Genomic DNA, 15975 nt, shown 5'->3' on the forward strand with positions numbered 1-15975 from the left:
TTCTAGTTTTTGTGTTTTTGCTTGTTTTTGGCTCACTTTTTTACTCTGGAAACTTTATTGCATGCTCTGGGCTTCCCATTCATATTTAAGGGTGAGGCACTAGAAATCTGGTGCTACTTGGAAGTAGCATGTGACAGAGACAATGGGGTTCTCTACTGGGTTATTATTGGGAGAAATACCTTCATACTGGTAACCACAGGTCTGGAGGTCATTTGGTTTCTCCAGAGAAGCACAGTGTGCATTGGAGAAAGGGTGAGGGGGTTATAAGCCAAGCTGCCAACCTTCTGGAAGCAGGGCTGATTCACTGTGCAGATACCACTTAATTCCATTAAGGTTAGTCATATACTTTGCCCTTTACTCCTATCTTACTGTGCTTGGTTTTGCCCAGTTTGGAGCCTTATTGGCTTCCAAAAGTAAACCTCTGGTTCTTCAGAGGCTCTGAAAGGTTGGATAGGGATCTGGGGATCTTTCAACCAGTCTTCCTGTTTTTGGTCTTGTCTCTTCACTTTTGCATCTTGTGTTATATTTTTGCTTTAAGTCCTAAGTCTTTTCATGGTTCTGGGGAGAAAATAAGCTTGCTTCTCATCATTATTCTCTTTTGTAGCTCCTTGGGGTTGTAGTGTTCTCAATTGTGTTAAATCCTTTACTGTTCTTCCAATTATACCAATCTTCTGAACATTGGTTGAAATTTTCTTTCTTTCTTTCTTTTTAAAGATTTTATTTATTGAGAGAGAAAGGAGAGAGAGAGAGAGTGAGCAGTGGGGACGGGCAGAGGGAAAGGGAGAGGGACAAGCAGACTCCCTGCTGAGCAGGGAGCCCAATGTGGGGCTCCATCTCAGTACCCTGAGATCATGACCTAAGCTGAAGGCAGACACTTAACCAACTGAGCCACCCAGGCTCCCCTGGTTGAAATTTCTTAGCTCTTTGGGAGGCAGAGAAAATAGGAGCATATACTCCCTCTGCCATGTTTAACTGGAAGTTTCCTTAAATTACTTTTGGGTGAGTGGATTTCACTATATTAAAGGACTGGTTTTGAGGTAAGCATTTATAACATGAACAGCAATATTTCATTTCCAGCACTACTATTTTAGATGTCAGGATGCAGAAGGTGTTTTACGAAGGACATAGTGAAAATATCTAATAATCTCTAATAATTTTGGTAATTAGAATATAAAAGTTTATGTGAAGAATTAACTCCAGGTTACTTTGGCCACCTCTATAGAGGTGTGATATTAAATAGATTGGAGAGAGACACTCAGCAGGGCTGTGATGAGAAGGATTCTATGGTTGTGTCCTTGCCATGATTGATTGTCCACAGGTATGGGAGGGAGAAATGAAGCCAGATTTTGTTACACGTGTGTAAGAATAATGTCTCATCTCTTTGGGGCATAACTTGAGAACCAGGAAATAAGTCAAAAGGCATCCCAGATTTTAATGTCACCAACTTCACATTACATAGCTAATCTTAAGTTATTAATTAGGAAACTTAAAAAACCCTCATTTAGAGCTTCCTTATGCTTATTTTGTCTACAATTCCAATAAATGTAGTTATCCAGTTTCTAAACTAGTAGCAGGCTAAAATGAGTAGAGAAGACTTACTATAAGTAGCATATTTACAAGAGTGATAACCTAGAAAATGTTAAAGAAAAAAGAAAATGTTAAATTATGTTGTTTCCTTTTTTTTTTTAAGATTTATTTATTTAAGAGATAGAGAGCAAGCACAAGCAGGGGGGAGTGGCAGGGAGAGGGAGAAGCAGGCTCCCTGCTGAGTGGGGTTCAATCCTAGGACCCTGGGATCATGACTGAGCCAAAGCGGACGCTTAAGCGATCAGTCGCCAGGTACCCCTCCTTTTATCTTTAAAAACTAGAATTAGTTAATTGATTTCAGAAAGTTGTAGATTCAAAATGGTTACAACTCATTATATCTCCAAAGCCCTTTAGGTTTTCAATGAGGTGTAACCATTTTGAATCTATAATTTCAGATAGATATCTGCATCTCTACCAATGTCTATATTTATATCTATATTTTTCTAAATCTATCTAATAATTCAGCTATCTTAATTCTTTCCATGAATACTCCCAGATAGTAGAGCCCCTAATGAGTAAACTTTGGTTAACATAGTTTTGACTCTAATGTAGAACTTTTCAGTAATATGAATATCCAAAATTTGTGTTTTTGTTATCTTTAGGTTGTGTTGTTCAGCCTAGGATTAGTGCTTTTTAATTTTTATTTTTTAAGATAACTAAAATATAGTAGATATATCTGATGTAGTCTAGATTTACGAGTTAGTGGCTGTGTTTATTTACACTGTTCTTCCAAGGACATGGTATGGTGAAAGCATTTAAGAGGGTTGTGGAATCTTTTAGTGGGTTGAGATCAGCTTTTTTTTTTTTTTTTTTTTTTTAAGTAAACCCTACACCATGCGTGGGGCTTGAACTCAACCCTGGGATCAAGCTAGCCAGGCACCCCCTAGCTTTTTTTTTTTTTTTTGTAGTGAAAGAATTAACTGGGTCAGGAAATATGACACTTTCTGTCATAAAGATTAAGGTTCTGTAAAACTTTTGTCTTAGAGGTATCTGTATGTAAAATGCTTTGTGTTGTCTGTTTACATCATGGGTCCCAGTAGAAAAAAAAATCTGAGAAACAGTGATTTAAGAATACCAGGGAAGGGCCTCTGGGTGGCTCAGTTGGTTAAGTGACTGCTTTCCGCTCAGGTCATAGTCCTGGAGTCCCTCATTGGGCTCCTGGCTCAGCGGGGAGCCTGCTTCTCCCTCTGACCCTCTCCCTTCTCATGCTGTTTCTCTCTCTCTCTCAAATAAATAAATAAAATCTTTAATGAATACCAGGGAAGTGGATGAGGGAATTGGAAGACCTGTGTCCTAACCCATAACACAGATCTTGTATGCAACCTGAGCAAGCGACATAAGCATTCTGACCATATTTTCTCATCAGAGATGAGAAATTGGGGATGATAATATCAGTCCTTCTTATCTTTCAGATTGGTTGTGAGGATCAAAACAAAAAGTATTTAAAAACATTTATTGGGGCACCTAGCTGATTCAGTTGGTAGAGTATGCAACTCTTGATCTCAGGGTTGTGAGTTCAAGCCCCACATTGGGTGTGGAGCCAATCAATCAATCAGTCAAATATATTTGTAATTTTAGAGCACTTATTTATTGAACAGGGCCTTCTAAATTGCTTTGTTGGATGTTGCATTAGCCTTGAAGGGTAGATGTAGTCTCTGTACCATGGGGTTGAGAGACAAGTACTCCTAGTATGGTAGTAGTGTGCACAGGGTGCCGTGGCTGCACACAGGAAAGCATTTTTGAGAGAGGGTGACATCTGAACAGAGTCTTGATGGACAATGAAAAGTCATGGTATAGGGACAAGCCACTCAAGGCTTATTATTCCCAAAGTTGATTGTATACATTTTCTAATGTTGCATAACAAATTACTACAATCTTAGTGTCTAATAACCCAATTGTTACTTCATAGTCTGTAGGTCAGAAGTCTGGCATGGGCGATGGTTTCTCTGCACAGAGTTACACAAGGTGTCATCCAGACTATGTTCTTTTTTTTTTTTTAAAGATGTATTTATTTGAGAGAGAGGGCATGAATGGAGAGGGGGTAGGGCAGAGGGAGAGGGAGAAGCAGACTTCCCGAAGAGCAGGGAGCCCGATACGGGGCTCAATCCCAGGACCCTGAGATCATGACCTGAGCAGAAGGCAGACACCAACCTGACACAGCCACCCATGTGCCCCCAGACTATGTTCTTATCTGGAGCTTAGGGTTTTCTTCTGTGCTCATGTGGCTGTAGTAGAATTTAGTCCCCTGTGGTTATAGGACTGAGGTCCTTATTTCTTCCTGGCTGTTGAAGAGGGCCATTCAGCTACTGAGGCCACCTGCAGTTCCTTGTCACTTGGCCCTGATAGGCATTTTGTTTTCTTTCAGGACAGCAGGGGTGCATTTCTCTGCCTTCTGCCTCTGCCTTTGCACTCAGGACTCTTATTTGAAGGGCTTTTGTGATTAGGCTAGACCCATCCAGGTAATCTTTTGATTGACTCAAAGACTACTGATTAGAAACCTTAAATATGCCTGTAGAAATCCCTTTTACTATGTATACAGTGTGAGATAGTCAAGGGAGTGAGCTCATCATATTCACAGGGTGAGGGTCGTTTGGGGTCATCTTAGAACTCTACCTACCACAGTGACTAAAATGGTTTTCCCTATACTGAAATAGAGGCCAATGGTTAGTTAATAATCCATTGGTGGGCAATAAAGATATTAATTGTGACAAATAGCTTAGAAACCAGTCCAGATTTCTCATGGCTATGAGAATTAATTAGACCAAGTGTAGTTTGGAGGAATCTAAATCCCTTTATATTTTGAAGTGAGGATAGCCCATTAAAGATCCAGGACCTTCCGATAAATGGTCAAGTACAATTAGTTTTTTATGCATGTTTTGTATTTTACAATCATACGTAACATATGTGATCCTTACTCTTGCAACTCCAGGGTAAGACCTACCAGCCATCAGGCCAAGCCTGCAGGTGGTACTACTTTTCTGAATACAGTGTGTTTTATGACCTACCTATTGCACACTCCAACATTTGATTTTGCTAGTTAATCCAGAGCTGATGAGGTTCTCAGTTACTGATTAGGCTCACATGAAGCCAAAGTATAAAGATCTTAAATATTTACATTGGGGGTATACTTTTTGAGTGATTGGATGGTCACTGTCTAAAAGTAGCCCTTTCCTGGTATCTGGAAAGCTGAATCAATAATTCCTCTGCACAACTGCATAAAGCTCTGTTTCCATTGCTCACCAGATGATGAACTTCAAATTTGTGTGTCTATTTTCTCACATCCCTCACTTATGACTCAGAGTCTCATGTGGGTATATTCATTGTTGGAGCTCAGGTCACCTGCCCTAGATGAAAGGGAGACTGAGTAAGTTTTCTGAGTTCTAGCTTACGGAGTTACAAGAGCTGTTTAGAAAAAAAAAGTTGTTAAATTTTTGTCATTATTTTGTTGATATTTTCCCCCCTCCTCCCAATTAAACTGTTCCTTTTGATTTCTGGTTTTGACAAAAGTCTCTTTTCTATTCAGTGATTATAGAAATAAACTCTCATATCTTCTTTTATATTTCAATTTTTAAAAATCATGAGTTAAATAGGTAATAGGGATTAAGGAGTACACTTGTGATGAGTACCGGGTGTTGTATACCTGAAACTAATATTACACTGTATGTTCACTAACTGGAATTTAAATGAAAACTTAAAAAAATTCAATCTTTAATATAGCTTAAGTATGAAGTAAGCATCTGATTGGTGTCTCTCCCCCCATATGGATGGCATTTGTCCCAATACCATTTATGGGACATCTGTCTTAATTTGAAATGTTGCACTTATTGTGAAGTAAATATGTATATGTGTGTATGTATGTATGTGTGTGTATGTGTGTACACTATTCCTAATGACCTCTCTGTTCCAGCCTACCCACAGCAGTATGTGCCCACTCAACAGATCAGGGTTCCATTGGTTCATTCATTCACTCATTTATTTAACAAATATTTATTAAATGCCTTTTATTGATGTAGTGCTTTGCAGACTACAAAAGGGTAAGACATCAGGGCTTATTTCTATGTGTAGATGAGTTCAGATCTGTTTTGTTATCCATGAGGGAGGGTCTTAAAGTTTTGGCTTTATACTTTTAGGATTTTTTTAGTTCATATTAGAGTAGTAGATTTCAACCTTCTAGTTTAAATTTTGGGCCTTTTCTCCTGAGGATTTTTGTACTGAAAATGATAGGAGTCAGGCTCTCCTTTGCAGAACTAAATAGATTGGCATCTTAGGATCTAGCTGTGGTGTGCAAGGTAGACTTAAAGCAAGGCCCTTGACTAGAGAGATGTTTACTTGTGCATTACATAGTATTGAATATTAGAGCTGGAAGGCGCTTTATTTTTTTATTTTTTTAAAGATTTTATTTATTCATTTGCGAGAGACAGAGACACAGAGCACAAGCAGGGGGAGAGGCAGAGGGAGAAGCAGACTCCCCGCTGAGCTGGGAGCTCAATCCCAGGACCTGGAAATCATGACCTGAGCTGAAGGCAGACGCTTAATCATCTGAGCCACCCGGGCGTCCCTGGAAGGCACTTTAAAGATTGAATTGACAACCTTATTTTTTTCATGAACTTTTAATTTTGGAATAATTTTGATTTTAGGGAAGTTGCCAAAATCGTACAGAGAGTTTTCATATACTCCTCAGCTGGTTTCACTTTCCCCTAATGTTATCATCTTATGTTAACAGCACAACCTTATTTTATATATGAGGACACATAGCCCTCAAAAAGTTAGTTTAGCTAAGGTTACAGTTCTGGTTGGTGGTAGAGTCAGACCCAAGGACCCAGTAGGCAGCCTAGGTCTTCTAGTTGATTGTTTTCAGTATTGTTTTCTTTTTCGTGTGTTTGTTTTTTCCTTTCTTTCATGGGGTTCTTTGGGCATGAACTGAGAGAAAGACTACACAATACATAGTCCACTAGCCAATGTAGTTTTTGTAATTTATGCAATAATTTTTTAATCTAGGCTCCCTCCAATTCTTCAACACCAACAAGAACCAGGAGCAGGACATCTTCATTTACAGAGCAACTTGATGAAGGTACACCCAATAGAGAGGTAAGTTTGGAATTTCTTCTTTAATAAACCTCTTACAAGAAGCTTACTAATCTAGAATGCAGGCTACTGTTGATAACAAAATGGAAAATTATTTTGACAGGTCAATTTTTAATTGTTGGGTATTTTTATTAATAACAACATTATTGTTTCTTTGTAAATAGTAATGCTTTTGTAAAGTATGTTTTCTTTGAGAATTTTAATTTGAGAGGACAATATACTCTGCCTTTAATGGTTGAGGTTTATAATAATTTGATAATAATTTGTTTAACATAGCATCAAATAGAAAAAAGTTCTATATTTTCAAGCTATTGATTGGAATCTGTGAACCTAACTGATTTTGTGTGACTTGCAGCTAGCCCCATAGCTCAGATTAGATTATTTTCAACTTCTTTTTCTTGTGGTGAACTGCCACACAGGTTCAGAAGAGAGTAAAACAGAAATGCACAAATCAATGAATTATGAAGGAAACCACTGAGGTTCCAAAAGGAACCCTGCCAGCATTATAGCGCTGCCTTCTCCCCCCCAGAAGATTACTATCATCCTGACCTTTTGGTACTTGTTTCTTTCCTTGTCTTTATAGTACCACTTAAGTATGCTTTCTGTTGTGAACATTATAAACATTTGGGTTGTTTACAGTTTGGGGTTATTATAAATTATGCTCCTGTGAACATCATTGTACATTTCCTTTGGTACACATGTACCTGCATTTCTTTTGCTTTGTACCTAGGAGTGGAACACTGAATCAAAAGGTATATAGAGTTTTAACACTTTAGAAGATAATGCCCACTGTTTTTCAGAATAGTTGTAGAACTTTACTTTTCTACCAGGAGTTTCTAAAAGTTGCTGGTGCTCTTATTCTTGCTAGTCTTTTTAATTTCAGCCATTCTCATGGATGTCTGGTGTTCTCTTATTGTAGTTTTAATTTGCATTTCTCTGATGACTAATAAGATTGTGCACTTTTTATCTCTGTATTGGCCATTTGATGTCTTTTTTTGTGAAGTGCTTGTTTATGTATCTTGCTCATTTTTCTCTTGTCTTTTATTGATTTGTAGTTCTTTTTTATGTAGTATGGATAGGAGTTTTTTTAATTAAGGTATAATTGACATATAACATTAATTTCATGTGTACAATATAGTGATTTGATATTTTAATACACTGAAATGATCACCACAATAAGTCTAGTTACCATCCATCACCATACATAGTCACATATTTTTTTCCTTGTAATGAGTTTCTTTTTCTGTATCTTGATGTTTCTTCTTCTTCTTCTTTTTTTGTTTCAAGTTTTTATTTAAATTCTAGTTAACATATACAGATAGGAGTTTTTTATTGGCTATATGCCTAGCAGATATCTTCTTCTGGCCTGTGGCTTGCCCTTTTCTCTTAATGGTGTCCTTAGATGAACTGAAATTCTTAGTTTTAATCTATTACAATTTATTAATATTTTATTTTCTGGCTAGTGTTTTTGTTTCTTATTACAGAATTCTTTTCTTACTCTGAGAGTATTTTCCTGTTTTACTTTTCAAAAATCATTTTTTTTAAGAAGTATAGTGTACAACATAGTGATTTGACAAGTCTATAAGTTACATTGTGCTCACCAAAAGTGTGGCTGCCATCTGTCACCATACAGTGCTATTACAATATCTTTGACTGTATTCTCTATGCTGTACTTTTTATTCCTGTGACTTAATCATTCCATAACGGGATGCCTGTACCTCTTGCTCTCCTTCACCCATTTTGCCCATCCTCCCATATCCTGTTTCACTTTTCACATTTGGATCTACATTCCATTTGGAAATGATTTTTTTCAGCATGGTGTGAGGTAGGGATCAAGTCTGTGTGTCTCCCTCCCACCCCCCACCCGCCCGTATAGCTATCCACTTGTCCCATTCTTTCCACATTGCTCTACTGTGCTACCTTTTTTCAGAAATTAAGTATCTATATTTGAGTAGATTTGTTTCTGAGCTCTCTATTCTGTTCCCTTGTTTGCTTTGTCTGTCTTTGATCTGATACCACACTGTCTTAATAACAGTAGTTTTATATTAAATCTTGTCTTCTGTAGAGCAGGTCTTTGCTGTCTTGGTCAGTGTGGGCTGCTTTAACAAAATTCCATACGCTAGTAGCTTAAACAACAGACATTTGTTTCTCACAGTTCTGGAGGCTGGGCAGTCCAGGATCAAGGTGCCAGCAGACTGGCTGTCTGGCGAGGGCTCTCTTAACTGATTTGCAGGTAGCTATCTTCTCATTATGTCCTAGCATGGCCCTTCTTGGTACAGACACCTAGGAAGAAAGGGATGGGTGGGAGTAGGGGAAAGGCAGTTCTGTCTCTTTCTCTTTTTATAAGGATACTAATCCCATCATGAAGGCCCTATCCGCTTGACCTTCTCTAGTCAATTACCTCCCAAGGGCTCTGCCTCCAAATAACATCACATTGAGGGCCTAGGGCTTCAATATGTGAATTTGGGGAGACACATTCAGTCCATAGCACTCCTACCTTGTTCTTCTTGAGTGTCTTAGCTATTCTTATTCCTTTCCATATAAATTTTAGAATTAGATTTTCACATCTCAGAAAAACAAACTCACAACGAAATGAAACACAATGACAACAACAAAACAAACCTGTGGAGATTTTGATTGGGATTGTATTGATTCTATAGATTAGTTTGGAGAGAGTCTCAGTATTATAAATCAAATTTTATAACCTTTTCAGTATTATAAGCAGTACTGTACTGAGCATTGTACATAAACATTTATAATGCTATTCTTCTGCAAGATAGAATCCTAGGAATGGGATTGCTGGGTTATAGGATGGATTTCAAATTTAAAAATTTGAGCGGTATTTCCAGGTTGTTTTGATGAAAGTTATTTTTTAATTTTTTCTAAGGTTACTTTAACACAAAATTTTAAAACTTTATAGTAGATGTTGATAGCAAAATAAACACTTCATAGTATAGTTTTTTTTTTTAAAGATTTTATTTATTTATTTGAGAGAGAGAGAATGAGAGAGAGAGAGCACATGGGGGGGGGGGGTCAGAGGGTGAAGCCGACTCCCTGGGAGTCCGATGCGGGACTCATCCAGGCACTCCAGGATCATGACCTGAGCCGAAGGCAGTCGCTTAACCAACTTAGGCACCCAGGTGCCCTAGTATAGTTTTTGCATTCAAAGTTAATGGCATATTATACTATGTCCTTGGTGCATAGATTTAAATGATCTGACAAAGTTGTTTAAAGTATGAAGTATGTGCATACTTTCTTTGGGATCTTATTTTCTTGTGTATCACTTGCAGTATTACATCTCTTTGTGATTTCAAATTTAATGCTGTTGAACTTAGTTTATACATGTAACCAATTTGAATGAAAGCTGCAGTACTGAGTAGAACCATTTTGGCAATCAGTGTTGATAGCATCATTACTATACTCAGTATATTGGTTGATTTTATAGTATATTGGTTTACACACAATACAGTTGAAACCCTGAAAATAACTTGTTGATTGCTACTATTGCTTTTTAATTTTTTTTAATTTTTATATATTTTTAAAGCTTTTTTGTGTAAGCAATCTCTACACCCACATGGGGCTCAAACTCACGATCCTCAGTCACATGTTCTTCTGACTGAGCCAACCAGGCACCCCTACTATTACTTTTTAAAAAATATTTATTTTATCTAGGATGCTCTAAAACTTTTTAATTGAATATATCTTTACAAAATAATCCTTTTTGAAAGGGATGATTTGAATATCCTTTTACAATAGGCTAAGTGAGCTAAAGGTTATTTTTTGTTTTTTCCCAAATTCCCAAATTTCAATCCTAAAGATCCTGTACTTCATAGGTTTAACTAAAGAAGTGGTTTCTGATTCAAAGAGCAGCATCATCCCTTCATCTCCTTGCTTTTAAAGTGTTTCCTAACAACTCTAAAAGCTATTTTTGACCAATGTAATTGGTCAGTTCAATTTATTTTACAAAATTAAAGGACTTCCTAATTTCATAATCAAGTTATTGATTAAATGGGCATTACATAAGAATTACCTTTTTATTCATCCTCCCACTCCCTGGGTTTTTGATTTTGTTAAATCTCTGAGATAGAAGATCCCAACTTTCTGTTTTTAAATGTTATAATGTTCCTTTTTAGTAAAATGTGGAAGTTTAACTCAAAATATAAATATTTGTCCACCTCTCCAGTAAATACAGTAGTCTTTGTTATCCAGAATGCTTCAGAAGTAGATAGTTTCATTAAATAATTTCCTGGATAATTAAAGTTTTTATATACCTCCTAATATGTCTATTTTACTGTGTTAATAAATACTATATGTAAATCTAAATAAGTCTGTCTTTGGTTGCAGGCTTCCTTATAAGGATATAAAAAATCATCTATATGATTCAGACATTGAAGGCAAAGGAGAACAGACTGAGATTGTGCTGACACTAAGGTCTACAGGGCTCTGGCACTCTCTCATCCTGTGCACATGCACGTTGACCATCCGCTTTCTTCCGGTGATCTGGGCATAGCCTTGTTATCTTCAGCATAGAGCTTCCTTCTTCCCCTTTTGTTGCTTGAGATGAATCTTTTTTGCCTCTCTAGAGCTGGATGCTTTAGAGTAGTAGAGAGTGTAGGATCATGTGAAAAGCTGACTAGGCAGATGAGGCTACCATAGCCTCCTGCGCTCTGTTCCACTCTGATGATGTTTTTTAATTGAGATTAAATTCCTATAACATAACATTTACAATTTCAAAGTGGCATTTCATATATTCACAGTGTTGTACATTCATCACATCTCTCTAGTTCCATGACATTTTCATTATTCCAAAAAGAAACCCCATACTCATTAAGCAGTTACTTCCCCATGCTCCCTCTCCCCCAGCCCCAGGTGACTGCTAATCTGTTTACTGTCATTATGGATCCATTTATTCTGGATATTTTGTATAAATGGAACCATACAATTTGTAACCTTTGGTGTCTGACTCTTTTAGCATGATGTTTTGAAGGTTTATCTATGTTGTAGCATGTTTCATACTTCATTCCTTTTTGTGGCCGAATCTAATGATTTTTCTAAGAGCGTGAAGGTCTGTTTATGTAATTTGTTTGAAGTAAGACCTGGTGTAGACTACTGAGAAGAGGATAGTGTTTGGAGTCATCTGGATCAGCCTGGATTAACATCTAGGCTTTGTCACTTGCTGGCTGAAGGACCTTTGAAAGTTAACTTTCCAGTAACTCAGATTTTCTCTTTGTAAAATGGAAATAATAATACTTGTTTTGTGGGGGTTTACCAGCATGTAAGTCTCCTAGCATGGTGCTTTGCATGTACTAGGTGCTCGTTAAGTTTTAAGTAGTTTCTGGGGGCAGCCATGGAAGATGGGAAGGTCTGCTCAGCTTACTTTGCTTAGGTCCCTGCCTGAAGGGATGGAAACAGAGGGACCATTATGTAGACTAAGGTCCTAGGGATGTTACTCTCTGTCTCTTTACTTGCTGAACTTTTGAAGGAAGGATTGATATCTTTACTTACCCTGCTCTCTAATTTGCTGTCTTTTGGACACACTTCCTCATAGTTTAGGCATGTCCGTTCTTATCCTTATCCTAGGGACTCGTCTAGCCAACATTTTCATATTGTTTTATTTTTTTGAAGATTTTATTTATTTGACAGAGAGAGAGAGACACCGAGAGAGGGAACACAAGCAAGGGGAGTGGGAGAGGGAGAAGCAGGCTTCCTGTAGAGCAGGGAGCCTGATGTGGGGCTCGATCCCAGGACCCTGGGATCATAACCTGAGCTGAAGGCAGACACTTAACAACTAAGCCACCCAGGTGCCCCTTCATATTATTTTAAAATTAAATTCCAGAAATCAGTTTATTTTCTTAGGATCCTTTTTTTGTTTGTTTGTTTGTTTTGCTAAAAAAATGATGCATAGAAATAAATAGCTCTGGTTAATTGATTGATGGATTCCATTTTGTTTAGTAGATGTGTGTTCATAAATACCATATGCTTTTTTGCTTCCCTACATGCAGAGAGACAGCCTGGAATGGTGGAAGGATCACAGGATATCATCCCTTACTTGCTGTGTGACTTTGGACAAAACTGCTTTTAACTTCTTAGAGTCTCAGCTTTCTCATCTTTAGAATTGTGTTATAATGAATATCTCCTCTCATAGGGTTCTTGTGAGGAGCAAGTGAATTTAGAAGTATGAAAATACTCATGATTTTTGAATCACATACAAAAGATTATTATGATACAGAAACGAAAAGGCTTTTTCTGTACCTGTCAGCTCTTGGATAGCACAGACACTAAATTTTTAATTGTGACATTACAAGGGAAGAAATAATGAAGCGTCGGCCTGCTTTGGATTGGAATGCTTTCCCAAATGTTGAGAAAGATGTCACTTTTTCTTCTTCCTCCTCCCCCCCGCCTTTTTTAAATTCTGTTTTCAAACAATCTTTATACCCAACATGGGGCTTGAACTCATAACCCTGAGATCAGGAGTTGCACGCTCCACTGACTGAGCCAGCCAGGTGCCCCTCTTTTTTATTCTTCTTGATCTGAGACATCTTTCAGAAATAAAATACTGCTTCTCTAGTTGTCTTTGCCATTCCAAGTCAGTTTGTACTATTCTATGACACTCTCAGCTTTTGATAATTCTTAAGCACATTTTATAAATTTATTCTATTTCAGGGCTACAGGCATTGTTCTTTAGGAGTTACTGAGAAGTATCTTGAAAGTAATGGGCGAGAAACATTTCTTCTTAAGTTTGGAATGGATTTTGCCCCTAAATAGATTGACTTTCAAAGCTGATATGCTTTTACTTTGTTAGACATTAGATTGGAAGTTACCTGTCCCTACCCTCTGTCAGTTAATGCAAGTCTTTTATCCCTGTCAAGTTGCCTTAGTATCTATTCAGTTCTCATAGTTTTTTCTTTTGCTCTAATGATAGGATATGAGTTATATTAATAGGCTTCCTAATATTAAGCTAATTGTTCATTCCTTAAATCAACTCAACTGATCAGATTGCATTATTAATATCTTGCTGTACTCACTTTGGTAGTTACTTTATATACATGTCTCCCAACTCTATTTGTAAGGAGAGTGGCTTGTACTTTTCTTTTTGTGTTGTCTTTATCAGTTTTTATTAGTTGGGAAGCTTTTTATCTTCTTCCCCTCTCTTTTTTCCCTCTCCCCCTCCATTTATTTAGATCTTCTTTAATTTTTTTCAAAAAAAAAAAGTATGCTTTTCAGAATATAAGGTCTGTACTACTTCTGTTAAATTTATTTTCAAGTATTTTATTCTGGATGTTACTGTAAACGGGATTGTTTTCTTAATTTCATTTTTGGTTTTCTCATTGTCACTCTGTAGAAATAAAATTGATTTTTGTCCATTGATCTTGTATCCTGCAACCTTGCAGAACTCATTTATTAGGTTCTAATAGTTATTTAGTAGATTACTTAGTATTTTCTAGGTACAAGATCCTGTTATCTGCAAACAGAGGTAGTTTTATATCTTCCTTTAATCTGGTTGCCTTTTATAACATTTTCTTCCTAGTTGCTCTGTCTAGGACCTTTAGTACAGTGTTGAACAGAAGTGTGAAAGCAGACGTACCTGTCTCATTCCTGATCTTGGGGGGAAGGTATTCAGTCTTTTTGTCTTTAAGTATGATGTTATCTGTTGGAGTTAGTAAATTGCCTTTATTATGCTGAGAAAGTTCCCTTCCTTTCCTAATTTGTTGAGTATTCTTAGAAGCAGTGTTTAATTTTATCAAATGCTTTCTTTGTGTTTATTGAAATGGGCATGTGGTTTTTTTCTTTATTCTGTTGATATGGTGTATTATATTAATTGGTTTTTGGATGTTAAACTAACCTTGCATTCCTGGGGTAAATCCCACTTGTTCATGGTGTACATCTTATATTGCTGGGTTTGATTTGCTAGTATTTTATTGCGGATTTTTGTGTCTATATTCATAAGAGATGTTGGTCTGTGGTTTTCTTTTTTGTGATGTCTGGTTTTGGTATCAGGATAATATTAGCCTTATAAAATGAGTTGGGAAGTGTTCCCTCTGCTTATATTTTTTGGGAAGAGTTTGTGAAGATTAGTAGTAATTATTCAGATGTTTGGTATAATTTGCCAGTGAAGCCATCTGATCCTGGACTTTTCTTTGTGGGAAGTGTTGTTTGTTGTTGTTGTTGTTTTTTAAGATTTATTTATTTATTTGAGAGAGTGCACATGAGTGGGCATGAGCTGGGGGAGGGGCAGAGGGAGAGGAGAGAGAAAGAATCCTCAAGCAGACTCCCTGCTTGTTGAGTATGCTGAGCATTTTCAGAATTAGAATGGCGAGCTGATCTTTCTTTCTTTTTTTAAGATTTTGTTTATTTTATTTGAGAGAGAGAGAGCATGAGTGAGAGAAAGAGACAGCAGGAACAGGGGGGAGAGGGAGAGGCAAAAGCAGATTCCCCCCTGAACAGGGAGACCAGTGTGGGGCTTGATCCCAGGACCCTGAGATCATGACCTGATCTGAAGGCAGACGCTTAACCGACTGAGCCATCCAGGCACCCTGCTAGCTGATCTTTGAAGACTTATTTTTCTTAAGCAGGTGCCCTAGGACTTAGTAGAAATTCCTTGAATCCATATTGCTGCTTCCTGGTTTCCTAGCCCAATATAACTTTCTTCCCATTTTTATATACCGTTGGTCTTTTCAGTAGTGATTAGGGCAAGGGAATATTAACACCTTGTGCTGATTTGCTACTTTTTTGTTTAGAGACCTTATATATAGTAGATATATTTATATAGACAAAATGGTCTTGAATTTATTCAAAATGATTTACCCATGGTCTGTACTGAATGAATATTTTCTCATCTGCTGCTGTCGACATGCTGTAAACAATTTTATTCTTGAATCTTTGATAGAGTATATTATGACAAATACTTCTTAAAATGTACATTGTTGGAAATAAAAAGAATGAGTTTAATGTCCCCTACTAGTAAGTAGGTGTTGTAGCTGACATCTGTATATAACAGTATCTAGGAAGTTAGAAACAAGACTTATACACACTTGCTAAGGTACTAAACTTTTTAGAGACCCTCCTCTACTAGGAGATACATTAATTCATAGGAGATATGCTAATTTGTTACATACAGTGAATGCTAGTGGATGCCTTAGCACAGTCATTAGGACTTAATTTTCTCTTTGAACTCTGGTTAAGAAGGACGAAGTAAGTCAATCAGAGAAAGACATGTATCATATGACCTCACTGATATGAGGAATTCTTAATCTCAGGAAACAAATAGGGTTGCTGGAGTGGTGGGGGGTGGGAGGGATGGGG

General features: G+C 37.2%; 1 protein-coding gene across 7 annotated transcripts in view; it reads left to right on the forward strand.

The window, feature by feature from the left end:
• The window catches only part of GOLGA4 (golgin A4), a 121055-nt gene that overhangs the window by 10589 nt on the left and 94491 nt on the right, over positions 1–15975 (forward strand). For 6 of the 7 annotated variants that reach the window (XM_027587142.2, XM_027587144.2, XM_027587143.2 and 3 more), the window contains exon 2: positions 6586–6675. In XM_027587142.2, the coding sequence (XP_027442943.1) occupies positions 6586–6675 (90 nt within the window). Of the gene's footprint in view, positions 1–6585; positions 6676–15975 lie in introns of those variants that run through there. The other variant, XM_027587147.2, reaches the window with a different exon arrangement.

The sequence above is a fragment of the Zalophus californianus genome, chromosome 1 (genome assembly GCF_009762305.2).
Source record: "Zalophus californianus isolate mZalCal1 chromosome 1, mZalCal1.pri.v2, whole genome shotgun sequence".
NCBI classification, from domain to species: Eukaryota; Metazoa; Chordata; class Mammalia; order Carnivora; family Otariidae; genus Zalophus; species Zalophus californianus.